This window comes from Vipera berus (assembly GCF_964194415.1).
Source record: "Vipera berus genome assembly, chromosome: 1".
NCBI lineage: Eukaryota > Metazoa > Chordata > Lepidosauria > Squamata > Viperidae > Vipera > Vipera berus.
Window position 1 is genome coordinate 323,572,734 of NC_138202.1, and position 23,354 is coordinate 323,596,087.

Genomic DNA, 23,354 nt, shown 5'->3' on the forward strand with positions numbered 1-23,354 from the left:
TCTCAGGCTAGACAGAACTGTTGTGTAGCATCAGGTGCCTCCAAGCCTCAGCATGGCCAGATTTCTACTGACTGAAAAAACTCTAAACAAAAGTCTTAAAATTTAAACCCTGGATTATATATTTAGATAGACAACTTGATACCTGCAGCTGGCAGATCTTCTCCATATATATAGTTTCTATTTTGTTTGTGGCAAGGTAGCAGATTGGACAGTGCTAACACCTGTGATGTGATTAGTTACTAGTTTGCTTCTGGGTCCAATTCAAGATACTGGTGGCTAACTTTTAAGTTCTCCATTGCTCAGTGTCATGTAGATAAGACTTATCTTTTCTATCTTTACTTGATTGAACCCCACACGTAAGCCACCTGTGAAAATCAGTCACATGGCAAATATTCAGTGTGCTGTAATAGATGTTTTTGACTGTGAAAGATTTAGAATAGAAAGGCAGAGCCTTAATTGGACAGGATGTTGCATTTATTTATTTATGATGGGCATATGTTTTGTATAGTTCAGATTAAAAGGAATAATTTTAAATACTGTATACACCATCATTTTGGATGATGTGTTTTCCTTCAGATGCTAATATCATGGTGAAATATTGCAAGGTTGTCATCAGTATGAAGGTTTAAAACAACATAAAATCTAGTATGTTGCCTACAATTTAAAAAAATAATAAGGTAATTAGGTATTGAGGTAATGAGTTGATTGGCATTGCAGGTTCAAATCCAGCCTTACCAAAGGAAATTCAAACTTTGGGTTTGAGGAAGAAGCACCATGTATCTCAACCTGAGCTCTCAAAGGAAAGGTGTATGGATCCATATAGTTCTCTTGGTAACAGTAATTAGTTGTGGAGATTACCTGCATTACGAGCCAGCAAATTTGGGATGATATTGCTGAATATATCTTCCTTTGTCCTCAACAGAATGGGGTTCTATCTCTTAGAATGAAAATTTAAGAACAAGCCTGAATACTTCTGCAGCTTGGATATAGTCGAAGAGCATTGAAGACATAAAGGCTGGGTTCACATAATGTGCTAGATTTGTTCACACAATGGGATAAACTACCTGTAATCCTTGAGTTACGATAGTTCACTTAGTGACCATTCAAAGTTGCGACATACATCCCCCCCCAGGTACTTACAACACAGTCACAAGGTTATGAATGTTGTAGCACAACATTCACCCTGCTTATTCCTACCCTGCTGAGTCTCCACAAGCACTGGGCCTGTGACCCGGTACAGCAGGATGGGGGGTAAAAACAATTGTGGGGAGCATGAGGTATCTCAGTGGATTGGAGGAGGCCTTGGGTGGTCTTAAGCAGGTGGCCTGTTCCATCACTACTCTCCCCCATGGCCTTCCCCCCGAGATAACTCATGTGCACTTAACAACCTGCGCAATGAATTAGCGAATGTGTAGGCAAAAGGGAGTTTTCATGTTCATTTTATATGATTCACTTCACAGACTCCTCCAGTTTACAAATGTAATTGGCAGGCTCCATGACATTCGTAACTTGAGGACTACCTGTATTGTTTGTTAATTCACAGTTTACTGTTTTGGGAATTCAGTCATTGCCTTAATACATTGTGGAAGCGAATTCATCATGTTAAGCCATAATATATTTGGAGGTAATTATATTTATAGGCGTTATGTTTTTAAGCCCCTTCATGGATTACTGCCTTGTCGTTGCGAAGGGGCTTGCGTAATTCAATGAAGCTATGAGCTATGCTGTGCAGGGCCACCCAAGACGGACAGGTCATAGCAGAGAGTTCTGACAAAACGTGACCCACTGGAGAAGGAAATGGCAACCCACTCCAGTATCTTTGCCATGAAAACCCCATGGACAGTACCAAAAGGCAAAAAGATATGACGCTTGAAGATGATCCCCTCAGGTCGGAAGGCGTCCAATATGCTACTGGGAAAGAGCAGAGGGCTAGTACTAGTAGCGCCGGAAAGAATGAAGCGACTGGGCCAAAGCCGAAAGGACGCTCAGCTGTGGATGTGTCTGGTGGTGAAAGGAAAGTCCGATGCTGTAAAGATTTTTTCTCCATAGGAACCTGGAATGTAAGATCCATGAATCAAGGAAAGCTGGATGTGGTCAAACAAGAGATGACAAGACTGAACATCGACATCTTAGGAATCAGCAAACTAAAATGAACAGGAATGGGTGAATTTAATTCAGATGACCATCAGGTATACTGCGGGCAAGAATCCCTCAGAAGAAATGGAGTAGCCTTCATAGTCAATAAAAGTGTAGGAAAAGCAATACTGGGATACAATCGCCAAAATGACAGAATGATCTCAGTTCGAATCCAAGGCAAACCATTCAATATCACAGTAGTCCACGTCTATGACGCAACCACCAGTGCTGAAGAGGATGAAACTGACCGGTTTTATGAAGCCCTACAGCACCTTATAGAACTAACACCAAAAAATGATGTCCTTATCATCGTGGGGGATTGGAATGTTAAAGTAGGAAGCTAAAAGATAACTGGAATAATAGGCAAGTTTGGCTTTGGAGTACAAAATGAAGCAGGGCACAGGCTAATAGAATTTTGTCAAGAGAATACGATGGTCATAGCAAACACTCTTTTCCAACAACCCAAGAGACGGCTCTACACATGAACATCACCAGACGGTCAACACAGAAATCAGATTGACTATGTGCTTTGCAGTCAAAGATGGAAAAGCTCTATACAGTCAGTAAAAACAAGACCAGGAGCTGACTGTGGCTCAGACCAGGAGCTTCTCGTTTGCAAAATTTAGGCTTAAACTAAGAAAGTAGGGAAAAGCACTAGACCACTCAGGTATGAACTAAATCATATCTCTGATAAATATACAGTAGAGGTGACAAATAGATTTAAGGAATTAGATCTGATAGACAGAGTGCCTGAAGAACTACGGATGGAGGTTCGCAACATTGTACAAGAGGTAGCAACTAAAACCATCCCAAAGGAAAAAAAAATGCAAGAAAGCAAAATGGCTGTCTGAAGAAGCTCTGCAAATAACTGAAGAAAGGAGGGAAGCAAAAGGCAAGGGAGAAAAAGAAAGATACGCCCAATTGAATGCAGAATTCCAGAGAATAGCTAGAAGAGATAAGAATGCCTTCTTAAATGAACAGTGCAAAGAAATAGAAGAAAACAATAGAATAGGGAGGACCAGAGATCTCTTCAAGAAAATTGGAGAGATGAAGGGAACGTTTCATGCAAAAATGGGCATGATAAAAGGACCAAAATGGCAGGGACCTAACAGAGGCAGAAGAGATTAAGAAGAGATGGCAAAATTACACAGAAGAACTATACAAGAATGAGCTTAACATCCTTGATAACCACAATGAGGTGGTCAATGACCTTGAGCCAGACATCCTAGAATGTGAAGTGAAGTGGGTCTTAGGAAAGCTGAGCAACAACAAAGTTAGTGGAGGTGACAGTATTCCAGCTGAGCTATTCAAAATTTTAAAAGACGATGCAGTAAAAGTGCTACACTCAATTTGCCAGCAAATTTGGAAAACTCAACAGTGGCCACAGGATTGGAAAAGATCAGTTTACATTCCAATTCCAAAGAAAGGCAGTGCCAAAGAATGTTCAAACTATCGCACCATTGCACTCATTTCACATACTAGTAAAGTCATGCTTAAACTCCTACAAGCTAGACTTCAGCAGTATGTGGATCGAGAAATACCAGAAGTACAGACAGGATTTCGAAGAGGCAGAGGAACTAGAGATCAAATTGCCAACATACGCTGGATCATGGAGAAAGCTAGGGAGTTCCAGAAAAACATCTCCTTCTGCTTCATTGACTATGCTAAAGCATTTGATTGTGTGGATCATAACAAACTGTGGCAAGTTCTTAAAGATATGGGCGTACCAGACCATCTTATTTGTCTCTTGAGAAACCTATATGCAGGTCAAGAAGCAACAGTGACAACTGGACACTGAACCACTGATTGGTTCAAAATTGGGAAAGGAGTCCGGCAAGGCTGTATACTGTCGCCTTGCCTATTTAACTTATATGCAGAGCACATCATGAGAAAGGCAGGGTTAGATGAATCAAAAGTTGGAATTAAGATTGCCAGGAGAAATATCAACAACCTACGATATGCAGATAATATCACTCTAATGGCAGAAAGTGAAGAGGAACTAAAGAGCCGGGTGAAGAAGGAGATGTTCTGTACCAGCCTGCTACCGGCCCTGCAGAAAAGGCAGGGACAACCCCTTTACAAACGGCAAGAGTCTGGAATAAAGCCTGCCAAATTTATTAACATAAAACAGACACCAACCATGAAACAGGAGCTATGAAACAGGAACTATTTAACAGGAACTATCCAAGTGGTTGCCTTCAGCAAACCAGCCCTCCCACACATTCCCCTTAAATACAGTTCAGGGCGTGGCCTCTCTCTGCCTCCTTCCGAGGTGCCCCATTGCCTTCCTCTGTTTACTCCTGACTGACTGCCTCCTGCGTCGGGCGTCCTTGAACAGGGCCAGGGTCATCTTCATCCACGCTGTCAGGCTCACACAGCTGGGTCTGCATCGTAACCAGATGAGAGGGGCCTGGCTGGGGGCTCTCAACAAGCTGTCCAATCCCCTCAGCAAGCTCTTCAACACCCCCCTCCTCCTCCTCTGAGTCGTCCGACCCAACTGCCGAACCCACAGGCTGACCCTGAATCACAACAGGAGAGTGCAAAAGTTGGCTTGAAATTTAACATTAAGGAAACCAAGATCATGGCATCCGGCCCTCTCAATTCCTGGCAAATAGATAGGGAAGAAATGGAGGTAGTGACAGATTTTATTTCCCTGGACTCCAAGATCATCGCAGATGGGGACTGCAGCCAAGAAATTAAAAACACGCTTGCTCCTAGGGAGGAAAGCCATGGCAAATCTAGATAGCACACTAAAAAGCAGAGACATCACCCTGCCAACAAAAGTGCATATAGTCAAGGCTATGGTCTTCCCAGTTGCAATGTATGGCTGTGAAAGTTGGACCATAAGAAAGGCTGAGTGCCAAAGAATTGAGACCTTTGAACTGTGGTGCTGGAGAAGACTCCTGCGAGTCCCTTGGATTGCATGGCGTTCAAACCGGTCAGTCCTAGAGGAGAACAACCCTGACTGCTCTTTAGAAGGCCAGATCTTGAAGTTGAAATTCAAATACTTTGGCCACCTAATGAGAAGGACGGACTGACTGGAGAAGAGCCTAATGCTGGGAAAGGTTGAGGGCAAGAGAAGAATGGGACAACAGAGAATGAGGTGGCTGGATGGAGTCACTGAAGCAGTAGGCGTGAGTTTAAATAGACTCCAGAAGATGGTAGAGGACAGGAAGGCCTGGAGGAACGTTGTCCATGGGGTCACAATGGGTCGGACACGACTTCGCAACTAACAACAAATGTTTTTAAGGTTAAGTTGCGAATTTTGCAGTTGTGTACTGAGTCAAGCCAACTTCTGTTTTGTTTTGCTTATATCAAATGGACCATTTCTAAGTTTTTCAAACAGCTTTCTTCCTTCACACAACCCACTAAGATACAACCAACCACATTAAAACAAGGTGAGTTGTGAATCCAGTGTGTTTATAGTAATTGAATTACATTGGCAGCTCAGAATCAAGGTGTTTCGCTTGTACAAAGTAAGGATATAATTAAAGAAAAAGTATTCAGGTGTTTACTCACCTTTGGAGTTGAAGAATTGTACCCACCCTTCCCCATTTGCAATTTCAGTGTTGGGAGGAAGACTTAGGCTTCTTTCATTCAGCATAAGGTGGCAAAAAGCTTTGTGACTGAATTTGCCTGTAAGTAGGGTGTGGCAGGCCATTGTGAACTCTTTCAGATAAGACTTAAAAGAGCAGAGTATTTTTCTGAGAACTGGAAAAGAGTCATTGTTTTCCTTCTTAATTCCTTAATTCTTAATAAGGCTGGATATAAGCCAAGTATGCAATGACCAGTAGAGTATAATATAAATAGTTACATCTCCAACAGTACTTCTTTGAATAACATGTCAGGATGGTTTCCCAAAAAGTAATGAATGAGGCCAGGTTAAAAACTAAAATTGATTTTCTATATCTTATATTTCATTTTAATTAAAATAAAATAAGAGTTAATAAGATTAATGTCCAATCATATACACCATGTACTGTTTTCTGTAGTGTATTGAAAATGACAATTTAATAGTAACTTCTCAATGTCTCTCTAAACTATATCCAAGGAATTCGAGAGTTGCACGTAACTGCACACTTTTGAGCTAAATTCTAACAGTGTAGTTAATGTATTTTTATTCCCTTATTTTTAATTTTAATTTTTCTAATACTTTAGCTGGTGAAGAAATATTAAAAACTGCTGAAAGCTTGTCTGCTTTTGAGATTTTTAAGTTAATGTGTTGGATTTGTTCTTATAACTATCGGTATATTTTACAATGCTTGTGATAGCTAATAAGAAATGTGGATTAATTTTTGTAAAGAGGGATTTAGGTGTAGCTAGGTGGCATCATTGGCTGGGCTACAAGAATCAAGCAATAATCAGTGTAGTGGGTTGTCATTGGTTTTTTTGCTATTGCTTAACACTTGATTTGATGACTCATAAACTACATCTAACTAAACTAGGGATGGGTGGGAAATCAGTTAACTTCTCATTTTATTGCAAATTTACAAAATGCGTATTCTTTAAACCAATGCACAAAACAAAGTATACTAAGCTGACAATCGTGAAGCACGTTGTGATGTTATTTATGAGCAGTGAGCCCCAAAACATAATTATTTGTGGGAAATATGAACAAATATTTACATATTGATGGAAGTAGCATGTAATCATGAAATTACAAATTGTACAGTTTGATATGCTAGAAAAAGCAAGTATAAAAATAAATGCGTTTAAGAGAAATGAAGATGCAAAGAGATTGCAAATTAGGGCAGCAATTGCATCCCACTAAGCTGGTTGAAAAAAATGGAGTACTGGAGCCCTGCAAGGTAGACCAGACTATGAAACCAACACCACATGGGTTTGGACTACTTTATTGTCTATGGAGATTCTCAGTCATCTAGGTCAGGGGTCTTCAAACTTGGCCCTTTTATGACTTGTGGACTTCAACTCCCAGAATTCCTCAGCCAGCTTGTCTGGCTGAGGAATTCTGGGAGTTGAAGTCCACAAGTCATAAAAGGGCCAAGTTTGAAGACCCCTGATCTAGGTCATGATTGTCCCAAAAAGTGTTTTTTCAAAAGGCAGTTGGACTTCTTCCGAACTAAAGAAGCTTCTTAGATGAGAAGTGAAATGTCTTCAAGGGAAAACAAAGTCTAGTTGCCTTTTGAAAAAATGTTTTTGGGACTACTTTTACTGTAACATCTATAGTAACAGGCCTCCAAATCTGAATGTGTTTCCTCCTCCCTCACTTTATCTTCATGTGAACTAGGAAAGGGCTTGCTTGATACATTCTGTCTTACCAGTATTACTCAATTACAGATTCAAGACCTTCTTATCTTACTGTTGCTGTGGTAGTAACTCTTCCTCCTGTGCTTCAAGGCCATTCCCTATGTCCTCTATAGATGTTCAATGGAAAGTGCGCAAGGCTTCAAATTAGAGATGAGACTATCTTTATTCTCCCAGTTTTCCATGGGTTCAGCTGTGAGATTTAAAAGGGGGCCATACATGGCTTGAACATAAATTGAACTTCACAGTCCTGGACAACTTTTATTATAGAGCTGTATTTATATTCTAAGGGACGTGGTGGCTCAGTGGGTTAGGACGCTGAGCTTGTCGATCAGAAGGTCGGCAGTTTGGCGGGTCGAATCCCGAGTGCCGCATAACAGAGTGAGCGCCTGTTACTCGTGCCAGCTTCTGCCAACCTAGCAGTTCGAAAGCATGTAAAAATGCAAGTAGAAAATTAGGGACCACTACGGTGGGAAGGTAACAGCATTCCGTGCGCCTTTGGCGTCTAGTCATGCCGGCCACATGACCACGGAGAAGTCCTCGGATAAGTGCTGGCTCTTCGGCTTTGAAACAGAGATGAGCACTGGCCCCTAGAGTCGGAAACGACTAGCACGCATGCGCGGGGGAACCTTTACCTTTTTATTTATATTCTAGCAAGCACAAGTACAACTCTGCTTTGGACTTCCAACTGAATGTGTAGAGGATGGGGAGAGAAAAATGAAATGTGTGTAGATTTGTTCTTTGCTTAGTTAGTGCTTTTCGTGCGTTCAGCTGAGTGGAAATGAATATAAGGAATTTCTCCATTTGTATGTAAACCATCCTGTCAGATTGAGTGCCAGTGCATTTATTCACACTTGATTTCCTTTGGTACCTGTCCAGGTGACTTAAATTTTGCCAGCTTTGGGGTGTACCTTTACAGAGTTCGCATAGTAGGAGGATTGTGGTTGTTTTAGATAAGCTGGAAATTGTATGTTGCATTAGTTCTGTTGCCTAAAGTAGGAAAAATGGCTTATTTGAAAGTTGTGCTGTTTGTGGTAGGGAGAGCTTAATGTGTAAAGTACCAGCTCTTTAAGCAGCCTGGTTTGTGTTGCCATGGTAGCATTTCCTCTTGCTTGGCTGGCTTGTGAGTGACTGGTAGTGCAAGGAGGAAGCTGTGCTGATCTGGTGTGCTGATCCTGGCTGGAGATGGGATATGTCATCTCTCTTCTCTGCCTTTTTAAACACAAGTGTGAGGGTGGATCCCAAGTGTTTGTATGTTTTGATGTAATATAAACTCAGGAGCATCTGAGGGCACTTAGTTGGCTTTTTTAGTTGTTCTGCAGAACTGGTTTTGTAGAAATTAAAGAGGAATTGCTTATGCAGTGGAAACATGATATGCAAGCCAAATTTATTGAATGTTTCTTTGTTATATTGCAAGTATCTCTGGTATGATGGTGATAGTAAGGCTTTCCATCTGAGTTAATGTTGCAGCTCACATAGAGGCCAGTTTTCATGGAGAAGCTTAAAGTCACACACATTTATCCCTTTCCTTTATTTGACCATTGGGGGTGACTATTTAAATAAATAAGAACATCTCAGGTGATGGAAAACCCATCCTGAATTAAATGGACTCTTTCCCCTGTGAAGTATGACTGCACAAGAAAAATAAAAATTGTTTCATAATATTAAAAATGTACATAAAATTTGCCAATTGTCTGCATTATTTGGCACTACAAACCTCTGGTAAAAGGGTCACTTTTTAAACAGGTGCTTTATGTTCTTGGTATATTAAAGACTAATTGCGAAACTTTCTCTGTACTGGTGTCCTTCCTACATGCTTGGATTAAAGTTTCCAGAACACTCAGCCAGTCTGCTGTCGGAGTATTTTATTCCCTAATCCACTGAGACGAAAGAAACATAAATTCTGAACAAGAGCACCAATAGTTCTTGACTAATGAGAGCAATTGGGTCCAAAATTTCCATTGCTAAGTGATGCAGTTGTAAAGTGAAACTCCATTGCTTAGTGATGTCAATCCCTGCAGTCCTGTTAACTGACTCCCATGGTTATTAGGTGAGGCAGCTTCATGCCAGCTTCCAGCAACCAAGTCAGTGGGGAAGCCAGCAGGAAGTTGCACATCCTTGTAAAGTGGCTTGCAAGCAGGGTGGCAGGCAGGTAAAATAGCTGTTGCCTGGTAAAAGAGGATGTGAAGGGGGGGGGGGTAATGAGAGGGAAGGAGTATGAGAAGTGGGGGAAAATTCTGTGAGGCTTGGGTGTGTGTGTGTGTGTGTGTGCACAGGAATGTGCAAATGGCTGGTGTGGCAAAGGGGTTTGGAGAAGGCACAAGTGGGGGAAACCTACTGACTTGTGACATTCCCTGATGGCTTCCTCATTGACTTTTGAGGAAGTTGGCAGGAAGGGTCACAAATGGAAGTCATGGTTTCATGAGGCACTGCAACCAATTGTAAGCATAACCTGGCTTCAAGATCACAATCACATGACTGTGAAGATGCTGGGATGGCCAGAATTCCAATAACCGGCTGTAGCCACCTTCATTCAACACCATCATAACTTCAAACAGTCAATGAATGAATGTTTGAAAGTCAAGGGCTACCTGTAGAATTTAAAATTGTCTCATACAGCAATTCCCAGATTCCTCTAAGGTTGGAAATATTATACTGGCAAAGAATTCTGGGACTCTCGGTCTCTACATATCTGGAGGTCACTAGATTAGAAAAAGCGTGTTATAAGGAATCTTGAAGACTAATCCTAAAGTTATCCTTTTTTAAAGCAAATGGTAGAATTAAAATTGCAATCTTCATCGTGAGAACGATGTACCTCTATATAGAGGGTGTTAGGAAAGAGGTCTTTGCAGTGGTTGATCTCCCAAATGTACCACAGATGTTAAACTTTGCTGTATTGATGAAATGCTGTTTGTAATATTGATCCAAATGTTAAAAGGGATCAGATCATTTAAAAAAAGTTTCTAACAGAAATATTCTGAAGAAAGCAGGGTCTGATATACAATGCTTAGGTAAATGAGATTTGCTAAACAAATACACATCTCTTGGGGAATCTCTAATTGAGTACTATCACAGCCTTCTCCAAATTGTTGAGAGGTTGTACATCAAATTTCTTTGTTTTTCTACTGAATTTCAGCAGTTCGATTTGGAGAAACAGCTTGGGGCTATATATGATGTAGAAAGGATGGGTTGGTTGTCCATAGGAAATGGCATAGAAATCAGCTGTCAAGTTTCCAACGTATGGGCTTTTCAAGTGACTCTGAGGCATTGTTTACCTTAAAATAACATCGAATATTATTGCTTGACATCAGCACAGCTTTCCTCTAAATGAATTCTTTCCATCCAGAAAAGACTTACAATATTCCAAAAGCAGTATGTTCTTTGAAAATTTCTGCTAAAGCTATTGGACACATGAACATAAATGGGAATTCTGGGGCTAGAATCAAGTTGGAGACTTTTTTCCTGAAAACAGTAACTAACTTGATTTATTGAAACACACTCTACATGGAATTTCCCTTGAAGACCGTCCAGAATTACAACTGATCCAGAATTTAGTGTCATGAAGAACACACATGTTACATCTCTTGTGGGAGTTGCATTGGCTTCCAATATTCTTCTGGGTGAAATTATTACTGTGTGCTGATTATTACAGTTAAAGTCCTATATGATATAGGACTCGGTTATTTTTATGACTGCCTCTCAGATTGGATAGAATGGGCATCCCCTCAGTTAAATGTTGTTATTTTACAAAACATGCCATTTCTGTGGCAGCACCTGTCATATGGAACACCCTTCCCCCAGAGGATTATTAGTAGCCCCCACTCAACCTTCGGAAAAATACTTAAGATCTGTCTTTTTCTCCAAACGTTGTGTTAGGTTGAGATTGATGAGATGAACTTGTGGGTTACATGGGAAAGTTAGTTGTGATGCCAAATCTTCTTTTTTTGATGTTTTATTATTGTAGATAGATTTTGTTTTATTTTGGGGTTATGAGACACCCAGAGTTTGGTTCAAGAAGGGCAGCTATATATAAAGATGCTCTTCAACATCTTCATCAATGATTTGGATGAGGGGATAGATGGGAACTCATCAAATTTTCAGATGACACCAAGCTGGCAGGAATAGCCAGCACTCCAGAAGATAGGCTTAAGATACAGGAGGATATGGACAGACTTGAACACTGGGTGCTATCTAACAAAATTAAATTCAGTGGTGAAAAAAGTAAGGTTCTACATTTAGGCAAGAAAAAACAAATGCGCAGGTATCGTGTAGGGGGTACCTTGCTCAACGTGAGAGGGATCTCAGAGTCCTAGTGGACAATTACTTAAATATGAGCCAGCAGTGTGCTGCAGCTGCCAAAAAAGCTAACACAGTACAAGGATGCATTAACGGAGGGATAGAATCAAGATCACATGAAGTGTTAATACTACTTTACAATGCCTTGGTAAGGCCACACTGGGAATACTGCATCCAGCTTTGGTCACCATGATATAAAACAGATGTTGAGACTCTAGAAAGAGTACAGAGAACAGCAACTAAGATGATTAGGGGACTGGAGGCTAAAACATATAAGGAACGGTTGCTGGAATTAATAGAATAGAATAGAATAGAATAGAATAGAATAGAATAGAATAGAATAGAATAGAATAGAATAGAATAGAGATGGAAGGGACCTTGGAGGTCTTCTAGTCCAACCCCCTACTCAAGCAGGAGATCCTATCAGACAGGTGAATGTCTAGTCTCTTCTTAAAAATCTCCAGTGATGGAGCACCCATGATTTCTGGGGGTAAGCTATTCCACTGGTTGATTGTCCTCACTGTCAGGAAGTTTCTCCTTAATTCCAGGTTGCTTCTCTCTTTGATCAGTTTCCAACCATTGTTTCTCATCCTCCCGTCTGGTGCTTTGGTGAACAACCTGGCCCACTCTGCCTTGTGGCACCCCCTGAGATACTGGAACACTGCTATCATGTCTCCCCTATTTCTTCTTTTCTTTAGACTAGCCAAACCCAAGTCCCGTAGCCGTTCTTCGTGTGTTTTAGCCTCCAGGCCTTTGATCATCTTAGTTGCTTTCTCTGAATTTTTTCCAAACTCTCAACATCTTTTTGGTGAGATGGTGGCCAAAATTGGCTGCAGGATTCCAGGTGTGATCTTACTAGGGTTTTATAAAGCGGTAATAATACTTTGTGTGATCTTGATTCTATGCCTCTGTTTATACAATCCAGGATTGTATTAGCTTTTTTGGCTGCTGCTGCACACTGCTGGCTCATAGTCATTGTCCACTAGGACTCCAAGGTCCTTCTCACAGTTACTGTTTTTAAGCCAGGTCTTGCCCAATCTGTATTTGTGCCTTTGGTTTTTCCTGCCTAAATGTAAGACTTTGCTTTTCTCTACATTGAAACTCATTTTGTTGGATAGGGCCCATTGTTCAAGTTGGTTGAGATCTTTTTGGATCCTGAGTTTGTCTTCTGGGTTGTTGGCTACTCCTGCCAGTTTGGTATCATCTGCAAATTTGATGAGTTCCCCTTCTATTCTCTCATCTAAGTCATTGATGAAGATATTGAAGAGTACTGGGCCTAAGACAGAACCTTGTGGTACTCCACTGCTTACTTCTCTCCATGTGGATGTAGTGCCATTGATGCCTACTCGTTTAGTACGGTTTGTTAGCCAGCTACAGATCCATCTGGTGGTGATGTGGTCTAATCCACCTTTTCCTAGTTTACCAAGGAGTAGGTTGTGATCTACCTTGTCAAATGCCTTACTGAAATCTAAGTATACTACGTCCACTGTGTTTCGCTGGTCTACTAGTTTAGTTACTGAAGAATGAGATGAGATTGGTTTGGCATGATCTGTTTTAAACAACCCGTGCTGGCTACTAGTTATGACTTTGTTTGCTTCTAGTTGTTTGCAGATCTCTTTTTTGATTATCTTTTCTAAGATCCTCCCAGGTATTGATGTTAAACTGATTGGTCTGTAGTTTCCTGGGTCCGTTCCCCCCCCCCACTTTCTTGAAGATGGGGGACCACATCAGCCCTTTTCCAATCCTCTGGTACTTACTTCCCCGGTGGTCCAGGATTTATGAAAGATGTGGTACAACAGTTCTGAGATAACATCTGCCAGCTCTTTCAGAACTCTGGGATGTAGCCTGTTGGGTCCAGTGATTTATATTCGTCAAGGTTGGATAGGTGTTCCCTTACCATTTTCTTGCTTATTTTAATTCTTGTTTCTAGTATGTCTTTTGCAGTGAGTTTTTTGGTGTGTTGGGCTATAGTTTCTTTTTGTGTGAAGGCTGACACAAAGTATGAGTTAAGCAGCTCTGCTTTCTCCCTGTTGCCTGTTGCCTGGTTTTTTCTAGTTTAATGAAGAGAAAGACAAGGGGTGACATGATAGCAGTGTTCCAATATCTCAGGGATTGCCACATAGAAGAGGGAATCAAGCTATTCTCCAAAGCACCTGAAAGCAGGACAAGAAGCAATAGATGGAAACTAATCAAAGAGAGAAGCAACCTAGAACTAAGGAGAAATTTCCTGACAGTTAGAACAATTAACCAGTGGAACAACCTGCCTCCAGAAGCTGTGAATGCTCCAACACTGGAAGTTTTTAAGAAGAGACTGGACAGCCATTTGTTTGAAATGGTATAGGGTTTCCTGCCTGAGCAGGGGTTTGGACTAGATGACCTCCAACATTATTATTGTTGTTGTTGTAAATAAATTTTGAGGAATTTTTTCCATATGGTGAATGATTTCTCTCAATTTGTTAATTAAGTTATTCAAAGGATTATCATAAATAGTTGAACCTGGTATTTTTCTGTGTGCAAATTTTTATTATTTGAAAAATAACTTACTCTCTTACATTATTCAAGAGGAATAACCTTGTTCAAAAGAATAATTCAAATCTACCCAGTGTAACACTGTTCAAGGCAAACTCATAAAAGTATCCTGCATATTGGGACCATTGAGGTTATTCCTACTTTTTCAGGGTCTTATTTATAGGATTTAAAATTAAAAGTGCATTAGGTTCAGTAATTGAAATGAGATTACTTACCACCCTGTGATGTCTTTGCATGCGCTAGAACTTGCCTTTAAAATAGATAATGAGGTACCCAGTAATCCATCTTGATGCATCATTGTTTGAAGTTGAGGCAGGAATAGTTTTGATTTCCCTGGATGAAGAATTGCTGGCAGTCCTATGAAAAAGGAGGATAATAAGTATATACTTTTTTAAAAACATGAAGTCCAATTATATAGCTATACCCCAGTGAAATCTAATTCTGAAATGCTGTTGGCAATATCTTTTGCCCAGATGTACCTCATTTGAGATATTTTGTTAAGAATAACAAAAAGACAGCCCCAGTTAATTCACCTTGAGCACTTCGAAAGGAAGATAGGGAACCGATAGGAAAAGTCTTAGCTATTTTGGAATAGTGCCTGTTTATTCATTGTCTGAAGAGAAAGAGATGGCTGTGGATGAATGCATGCATTATGTCCTAAACATCCTTTTACAAAAGGCCTCTCCAAATAAAAGCCAATTAGAAAGACACGCAGGGCTGCTATTAAGAAATTACTCTATTAATCCTATCTATTGATGTTTTCAACTTCAGTTTTAATGCTTCCAAGCAAGCATTTGAAGACAAAATATTAATATAACATGCATGTAAGCCCAAGTGAAAAAGACACCGAATAACCAAATTGTCTAGGCCAGGGGTCGGCAACCTCGGCTCTTTTATGACTCGTGGACTTCAACTCCCAGAATTCCTGAGCCAGCATAGCTGGCTCAGGAATTCTGGGAGTTGAAGTCCACGAGTCATAAAAGAGCCAAGGTTGCCTACCCCTGGTCTAGGCCCTAGAACAAGATAAGTATATTTAAACCAGCAGAAGGAAGTGGTTTGGCCCTGGGTGTCAGAAAAAGGATTCAAATCTGATTCAGCATTTACCAGCCTGCTGAATCTTTGCCTGATACAATGTATGTTAAACGGGTGACACAAAATATGGATGGTCTGCAGAGACAAAACTAGATTTCCAGGGCCTGGGGTGATATTGATGGAAAGAGCACAGCTCAAAATCTGCAGCAAGCATTCCTAATCAGTTGTGCTTGTCTGATGAGGAAAGGAGTAGATGCCAAGATCTAATTTTAGTCAATAATTTTAGAATGCATTTTTGAGGAATTTATTCTAGGCTTTGTCTCAATTTTTTGTCAGTTTTACTACTGCTACATTGCTTTTGTTTTTTGTTTAAAAAATAGCTTTTTCAGAATACACACAGGAAGTCCTTGACTTACAACAGTTTATTTAGTGACCATTTGAAGTTACAACAGCACTGAAAGAAGTGACTTATGATTGTTTTTCACACTTATGACCATTGCAGCATCCCCATGATCGCCTAATCAAAATGCAGATGCTTGGTAACTGACTCATATTTATGACGGTTGCAGGGTCATGCGATCACTTTTTGCAACCTTCTATCATTGAGGAAGCCAGATTCACTTAACAATCGTGTTACTAGTTTAACAACTGCAATGATTCACTTAACAACTATGACAAGAAAAGTAAAAAAATGGGGCAAAATTCACTTAACAATTGTCCTACTTAGCAACAGAAATTTTGGGCTCAATTGTAGTCGTACGTTGAGGACTACCTGTATAAGTAAATGTTGGCTTTTTCAAGATCTTATGTGTGAGTGTTCTAGAGAAGCGGGGCCTATTTTTAAACAGGCAGATAACATTTTCTCTACATTCTAGTCTCATGTTTGGTATGCTCCCTGAATAGGGCCATTAAAAAAACAAAAAACAGCAATGGAAATGAATTTAATTAATTAATTAATTAATTAATGGGACTTATATGCCGCCCTATCTCCCAAAGGACTCAGGGTGGCTAACAACAATAAAATACAAGAGAATACAAATATTAAAATTAAAATTAAACTATATCTATAGCCCCAATTAATAAAACCTTAAAACCAGATTAAAAACCCCATTGTCATCAGTCCAGGTCGGCCTGTTGGAAAAGAAATGTCTTAAGGTCACGACGAAAGGACCGGAGGTCTGGGGTCATCCGGAGCTCCAGGGGAAGCTGATTCCACAGGGCAGGTGCCCCCACAGAGAAGGCCCTCCCCATTCTCTGGCCGACGGCACCCTGAGGAGGCCCTCTCTGTGTGAGCGCACAGGGCGATGGGAAGTCGTTCCTGGGAGCAGACGGTCCTGCAAGTATCCTGGGCCTTACTTACTTACTTATTTATATCCTGCCTTTATTATTTTTATAAATAACTCAAGGTGGCAAATATGTCCAACGCTTCTATCTCCTCTTATTTTCCCCCCAACAACAATTTTGCGAGGTGACTTGGGCTGAGAGAGTGACTGGCCCAAGACCACTCAGCTGGCCTTCATGGTTAAGACAAGACTAGAACTCTCAGTCTCCCACATTCTAACCTGGTATCTTAACCAACCCTGGAAAAGAGAAATGTGCCTTGTTATAATGCTCAGCAGGAAGAGCAAACTACAACAATACAATGCTATTTTTTGCCATATGTATTACAATGGATAGAATTGCTTTCTGTGGTGGTTACCATGTTTTTATCTGATACAAATTGTCATTCAGAGTGGGCAGATTATTTTCTGTGACCTGGAATGCCTGGGTTCTTTTTCAAAAGGTTTAACTAGTTGACAAAAATTGAGGAAGAACAACTTTTTTTAGTTTTATACATTATCTGGAGATGATCAGCATTGTATCACAGGTAGTCTTCGACTTACGATCGGCTGCTTAGCAACTGTTCAAAGTTACAATGGATCCCCCAAAAGATACTTATGACTGGGATTTGAAGTTCCAACAACCCTCCCCCCTCAGTCACTAGATCCCATTGTGGTCACTTGGCAACTGGCCCGCATTTATGGCTGTTTGCAGCATCCCACAGTGATGTGACCACAATTTGCATTATTTTCTGGAAACTAGTGTTTACTTCTAGTTTCGGGGGGGGGGGGAAACAATTGCAGACAATGGGTTTGCTTAATGACCATTGTGTTTGTTTAACAACTGCTGCAAAAAATGTAAAATCGGGTTGGTCACGTGGGTGCCTCAGGTTACAACTCTCATGATGTGCAACAGAAATTCTGGGTTCCATTACATCTTAAGGACTACCTGTAGCCCAACAGATTTGGATGACTCCAAGTTAAGGAAGGTTGCATTTTCAAACCCTGTATTACAAAGTGCAAACAAAAAGTTATATTTTTTATTCCATTTTGATTATCCTAATACTAAACATCAAAGACACTGAAGTACAAGATGGAGGAAGGGAAGGTACAGCACAATCAAACTTTCAGAATCTTGTTATTATAGCCAATCTAAATGAAAACAGTTTTAGCCTTCATGTGGAGTTGAATTCCTGGTCTGGTTTGCCGAGTGGGGCTGACGGTATGTTATCTTGGGCTCCAGAAGGAAAAGCAGGACATAAATCTGATACATAAATAATACAAAATTTTTAATATCTTATTTTAATTTAATTTTAATTTAATTTAATAATATTTCTATACCGCCCTTCTCCCGAAGGACTCAGGGCGGTGAACAGGGCAAGAATAAAAATACAAGATTACAAAAGTTAAAAAATAATTAAATACATGCCCATATACTAAAAATACATCTTAAAAACCCCAATTAAATAACAATAATGACCCCCCCAGTCCCCCATCAGGCCAGGCCAGCTTGTTCAAAAAAGTATGTTTTTAGCTCGCGGCGAAAGGAGCGAAGATCGGGCGCCGTCCGGAGCTCAACCGGTAGCTGATTCCATAGCTCCGGGGCGCCCACAGAGAAGGATCTCCCCCTGGGGGCCACCAATCGGCATTCTCTGACCGGTGGCACCCTGAGGAGGTCCTCTCTGTGGGAATGCACAGGGCGGAGGGAAGTTGATGCCGGCAGCAGGTGTTCCCTAAGGTACTCCGGACCCCTGCCATGAAGGGCTTTAAACACCATTACTAGTACCTTGAATCTATATGAAACTATAGTTACAGGTTGGAGAAGCTTGGCATGTAAGGTATCCATTGTGTTGAAGAAAAGGCTGGGTTTTTTTTAAGTTTGGTAGTGGCAAAAAAAAATATCCCAATTTTTCAAGTGGGTGAACATTAGATTTAAAAGGTTTTAACCGTGTATTTGTCCATAAATATGACCCCAGTGCTGCCATGAGAAAAAGAAAAACACTTGTGAGGAAAGTTACAAGCCCTTTCTTTTCCTATCACATTTCTGAGGTCAATCTGTCTTCTGGAGAGGCACAGACCTGTAGGAATGGCAGCTGTCTTGTAGGTCTTCTGCTGCTGTTACCAGTGATGAATACAGTGCCAAAGAGGTGGGATTGCAGTAATGATGCCGCAGTGATCCATTGACCACGTTGATTCAGAGAAGTGTGACTCCAGCTGTGTTCACATTCATCCTAAGGTCTTTAAACATAAAAATAGTGATATATTGTGTTTTATACAAACACCTGTGGAGTGTAACACACTTTTAGATCTGATGGTCCTATTGAAACTGCCTGTAATCAGTACTAATGCAGGGTTGTTTCCTAGGTGAACGGAAAAGGTTCATTGTGGTGTGTGGATCCAGAATATAAACCAAACCTTGTACAGGCTCTGAAGAAGCAACCGTTTCCCTCTGCGTTTGCATTTTATACCCCACCAGCATCACCACTAAGGTAGGATTTCTTTTTCCAAGCAGTACATTGTTGGAGGAAAAAGTTTTCCAGATAATATTGCTAAAGAGAAGATGGGACAGGTTGTATTTTGACAAGACTGTGACAGAAAGCTGTCTTTCTATGTTTTTCTTTTAAATTTTTTGAAAGTTGGAGAACAGCTCATATTCAATGGCAGATCCTATATTTTGTAGGCAGAAATGCCTTCCATGTCCAGAGAAGAGACCCTCCATTCCTTGTCCTCAAATGCATTGAGTTTACTCCCCATCAGCATACCTCAGTCAAAGAATACAGGAGACCAAGCACTGAACAAGGCAGTTTTAGATTTTCATCTCAATAGTCAGCCTTTTATCATAGTTACTGGGATTTTGATACAGAATTAAAAAAAGAATTTAATTGTGATAGCTGAGAGAGATGTACAGGATTCTGTATAAGACAGGTGATAAAGCTTCTTGCTTAATATTTTGAGACCATAAACCCCCATGTTTGCAGATTATGAATTAATTACACAATTCTCATATACTTTCTAGTGTAAGTTTGCAGAAAAATAATTGTCTGATACAACTTTTGTGTTACATGGTTCATTTTGGAAGAGGTAATAGCAAGAGTGAGATTTTGGGCGTGACCCAAATCCCAATGCACCATATGAGCCTGAAATACCACCAACGGCCTTGTGGAGAAGAGGACAGAACTACTTTTGTTCCTGGGTCTCTGCCTTGACTACCTCCAGGATGTATCAAGCACCTACAAGACAAAGAGGCTTTGCAGCTCCTCTCAAGGCCATGATGACTTGTAGTGCGGCAATAATCTGAAAGAGAAAAGTAGCTCATGTTTCACATGAAATTACAACTGAATAAAGGAATTAACAGAAAATACAGTTTAAAAATTGACACAATTGCATAAGGCCTTTTAAAGAAAAAATCTAAAAATGATGAAATTTCTGAAAAAGTGTTAAGGATGAGATGCATTTTTTTTGAAGGACAGGTATGTGAGATTGAAATTCAGACTTATATTCATGCCTAACAATAACTGGACAAAAAAGATGAATTAATTTTGTTTTCTATTCTTAGGAGCATTGCACATTCACGGAGGCAGAGAAATAAAATTTCTGGAATATCACTTTATATTGTTTAGATTTTTTCTACTTTCCAACTTGGTTATCACCCAAAGTGCATGTTTGTTACAGTATTAGATTGCAGTGTCTTGCATTCTTTGTTTTGTGCCATATCTAGCCTTGAAAAGAGGTCTCTGAGCCTTTAAGTATAGAATGTTGTTTAAAATATTAATACTATTGATACTTGTATTTTGCTGTCAGTGTAATTTTTAAGATGGCTGCAGGAACATTGAAACAGAATAACAGACTTGGTATGGTAAAATATATGTAAGCAATAAATAAAAAATAAGATGGTATAAAAATTAGGTCAATTAGGAAGTGAAATGAGTAATTCAAAAAGCAATTGAGAAAAACTTTCAGAAGAAAATTTGAAAGAGTCATAAGTCCATTAAAGGAATGGTCATTATAGACTTGAGGGCCCAGATGACCCCTCCCTAACTTTTCAAAGATAGTGCCAGACTTTGGGAAGTACTAGAGTGAAAGAAGGATGAGAAAAAAAATCAGGTTGCCTCACATTGTTTTGATTCTGGTGACTCTTGTATTAATACACTTAGGAGATTGCCTGAAATTACCTGAGGCTAAAAGGTTAAAAAGAAGAGATCAAGGGAAAGGGGTCCATAACGTGAGCTATCTACAAAAGATGTCTCAGTGATAATTATCCACTAACTCTTAAATTCTGGAGAAGAAATTTGAAATGTTGTAAAACAGTGCTATTAAATTAAATTGAATAAAGTATATAAGGGCTGAAGCTTCAGAGCTTTTAACTTTTAAAAAAGGCCACAAATCCATCATTTAGCTTGTTTCTCATTGCTCTAGAGCAGGCATGTCAAACTTGCAATGTTATGTGACATCGTGCAATGTATCGGGACTTTTTCCCCATTGCCAGCAATGGGTTGAGTGCGGTTTTGGCATGACACATCCGGCTTTTGGGCCGGCAGTTAGACATGCCTGCTCTAGAGCAGGGATGGGCAATTAATTGGGCCACATGATAAACTGGGACTCTTATGGAGGGTGAAACGCATACAGCTGTGATGATGTGTAGGCATGCACACATATATGTTTCTTTAAAAAAAGCACTTGCCTTCAAAATAAAAGCAATGCAGTTTTATTGTGAACATACAGTAGCATATGATTTCTAATTTCTTATTATAGTGCAGGTGTACTCCATTTTTAGTCTTCAGGAGCTGATGTGAATATAAATTAGCATGTAATAACTTGAAGATGTAGGCTCAGGTTTCTTAGCGATGTCTCAATGTTTCTGGTGGTATAGTTTTTTACAATACAAATAAATTGAATATCAAACCAAGAGCTTTCCCATTGATTACATGTAAGTACTACTTTATAGATTAGAAAGCCTTTGAAAATTACGTAGGCATTTTAAAGTATGGAAATCATTTGCCCTGAGGTAAGTGCACCACTGCAGGAAGGACAAGCTGTTCCTAGACCCTCTTCCCAAAATAGTCTTGATGTATAGGTACTCGATTTACAACAATTCATTTAGTGACTATTTGAAGTTACAAAGGCAGTGAAAAAGTGACTTATGACCATTTTTCATACTTACAACCATTGCATCATCCCCATGGTCATGTGATCAGAATTCAGATGCTTGGCAACTGACTCAGATTTATGACAGTTGCAGTATCCTGGGGTAATGTGATCACCTTTTGCAACCTGACGAGCAAAGTAAATGGGGAAGCCAGATTCACTTAACAACTGTGTTACTAACTTAACACCTGCAGTGATTCACTTAACTGTGGCAAAAGAAGTCATAAAATGGAGCAAAACTCACTTAACAAATGCCACACATAGCAACAGGAATTTTTGGCTCAGTTGTGGTTGTAAGTTGAGGATAACCTGTACTCGCCTTTCAGCATTAGAAAACTTTATTTATTTCTGGACAAAAGTTTCAAACTTTGCGCCAGACAGTAATGCGTGACCTGGAATAAATCCTGGTCCAGGCATTTTATTCTGGGACAAGATGCAGCAAAAGACTAAGAGATCTTTAGAAAGCAGTAGCAAATAAGAGTTCAGAAAACCTGTTAGTAGCTTGTATAACATCTGCATAATTCAGCATAATCTATTTTGGTGGGCAGATAACTTTCTATGATTTTATAAAAATATATTTTAGATAACCTGCTACAAAGTTTTAAATTGAAAATGCCAGAAACTTTTCTTTTCTATGCCAGTTAAGTGCTTTATTGAGGAAATAGTGGGCCTACTCCAGTTCAATTAAAGCAGCTGTTTCATTTCTGATATAGTAATCAAGTAGATCCATAAAGGGAGCTGCAGCCAGTCCTTAGTCTGATGAGTACGCCTGGTTGGATAATCTTTTTCAATATCAGTTTGTCCTGCTTCCAGTATTTAGGTATAAGACTGAAACGTGACTAATAAAAAAGGATGGATCACATATTTAAAATGTTTTAATGTGCCATGATTTGGAATCAATAGAAAACTGGCATCTTTCTCTAATAGTTGGTTTAGAAATCAGTTTGGTATGGTTCATTTGAGCATCCGTTTGGAAATTCCTGGAGTTTGTTCTATACTTTTAAAATTATGTGTATTGAAATCATAACAGCTGAAAATATGATTAGTTCATGTTAATTTTGTCTTCCATAGCATAGATTCTGAATTTTGATGTTCTTTTTCCTCTCTTCCAGTGGTTCATCATCTCCTTGCTATTTAACCTCAATTCGGAAACAGTGTCAGGGACGATCTATCAAAGGTAAGAATTTTTTCTGTTGACCCTTTACCTACCTTTTGTTAAAAAGTCTGAATCGGTCAGCCCTTCAAGATAGGCAGATCAGAAACAGATTCCACAAATCTGACTGGAACTGTACTTTATTGATATAAGGGAATTTGATCACATGAGAAGGAAGAATTTGAACTCAAAACTTGTTCATAGTTGCCAAGAAAGACTTTGATCCCAGCATTTGTACAGATAACAAATCAGAAAACTAAGAGTACTAAGATTGGAAAATTTCATTTGAAGCTTCAATAGTGGTTTGCTTGTATTATTTGAACCACCTGTATTGCTTCAGAAGTATGGCTAGTTTTTGTTGCCTTAGATCAGGGGTGTCAAACTGCCGGCCCATGGACTGATTGCATCATACGGAGGCTGCGCCCACCCCAGCTCCAGCAGTGCAAAAAAAGTCGCAATACGTCATGACATATCACGTG

At 39.8% G+C, this 23,354-nt stretch overlaps 1 protein-coding gene across 1 annotated transcript in view; it reads left to right on the forward strand.

The window, feature by feature from the left end:
- The window catches only part of FOXN2 (forkhead box N2), a 50,948-nt gene that overhangs the window by 17,151 nt on the left and 10,443 nt on the right, over positions 1–23,354 (forward strand). The window contains exons 3-4 of the mRNA XM_081313751.1: positions 18,942–19,066; positions 22,835–22,899. Coding sequence (XP_081169877.1) covers positions 18,942–19,066; positions 22,835–22,899 — 190 coding nt within the window. The remainder of the gene's footprint in view (positions 1–18,941; positions 19,067–22,834; positions 22,900–23,354) is intronic.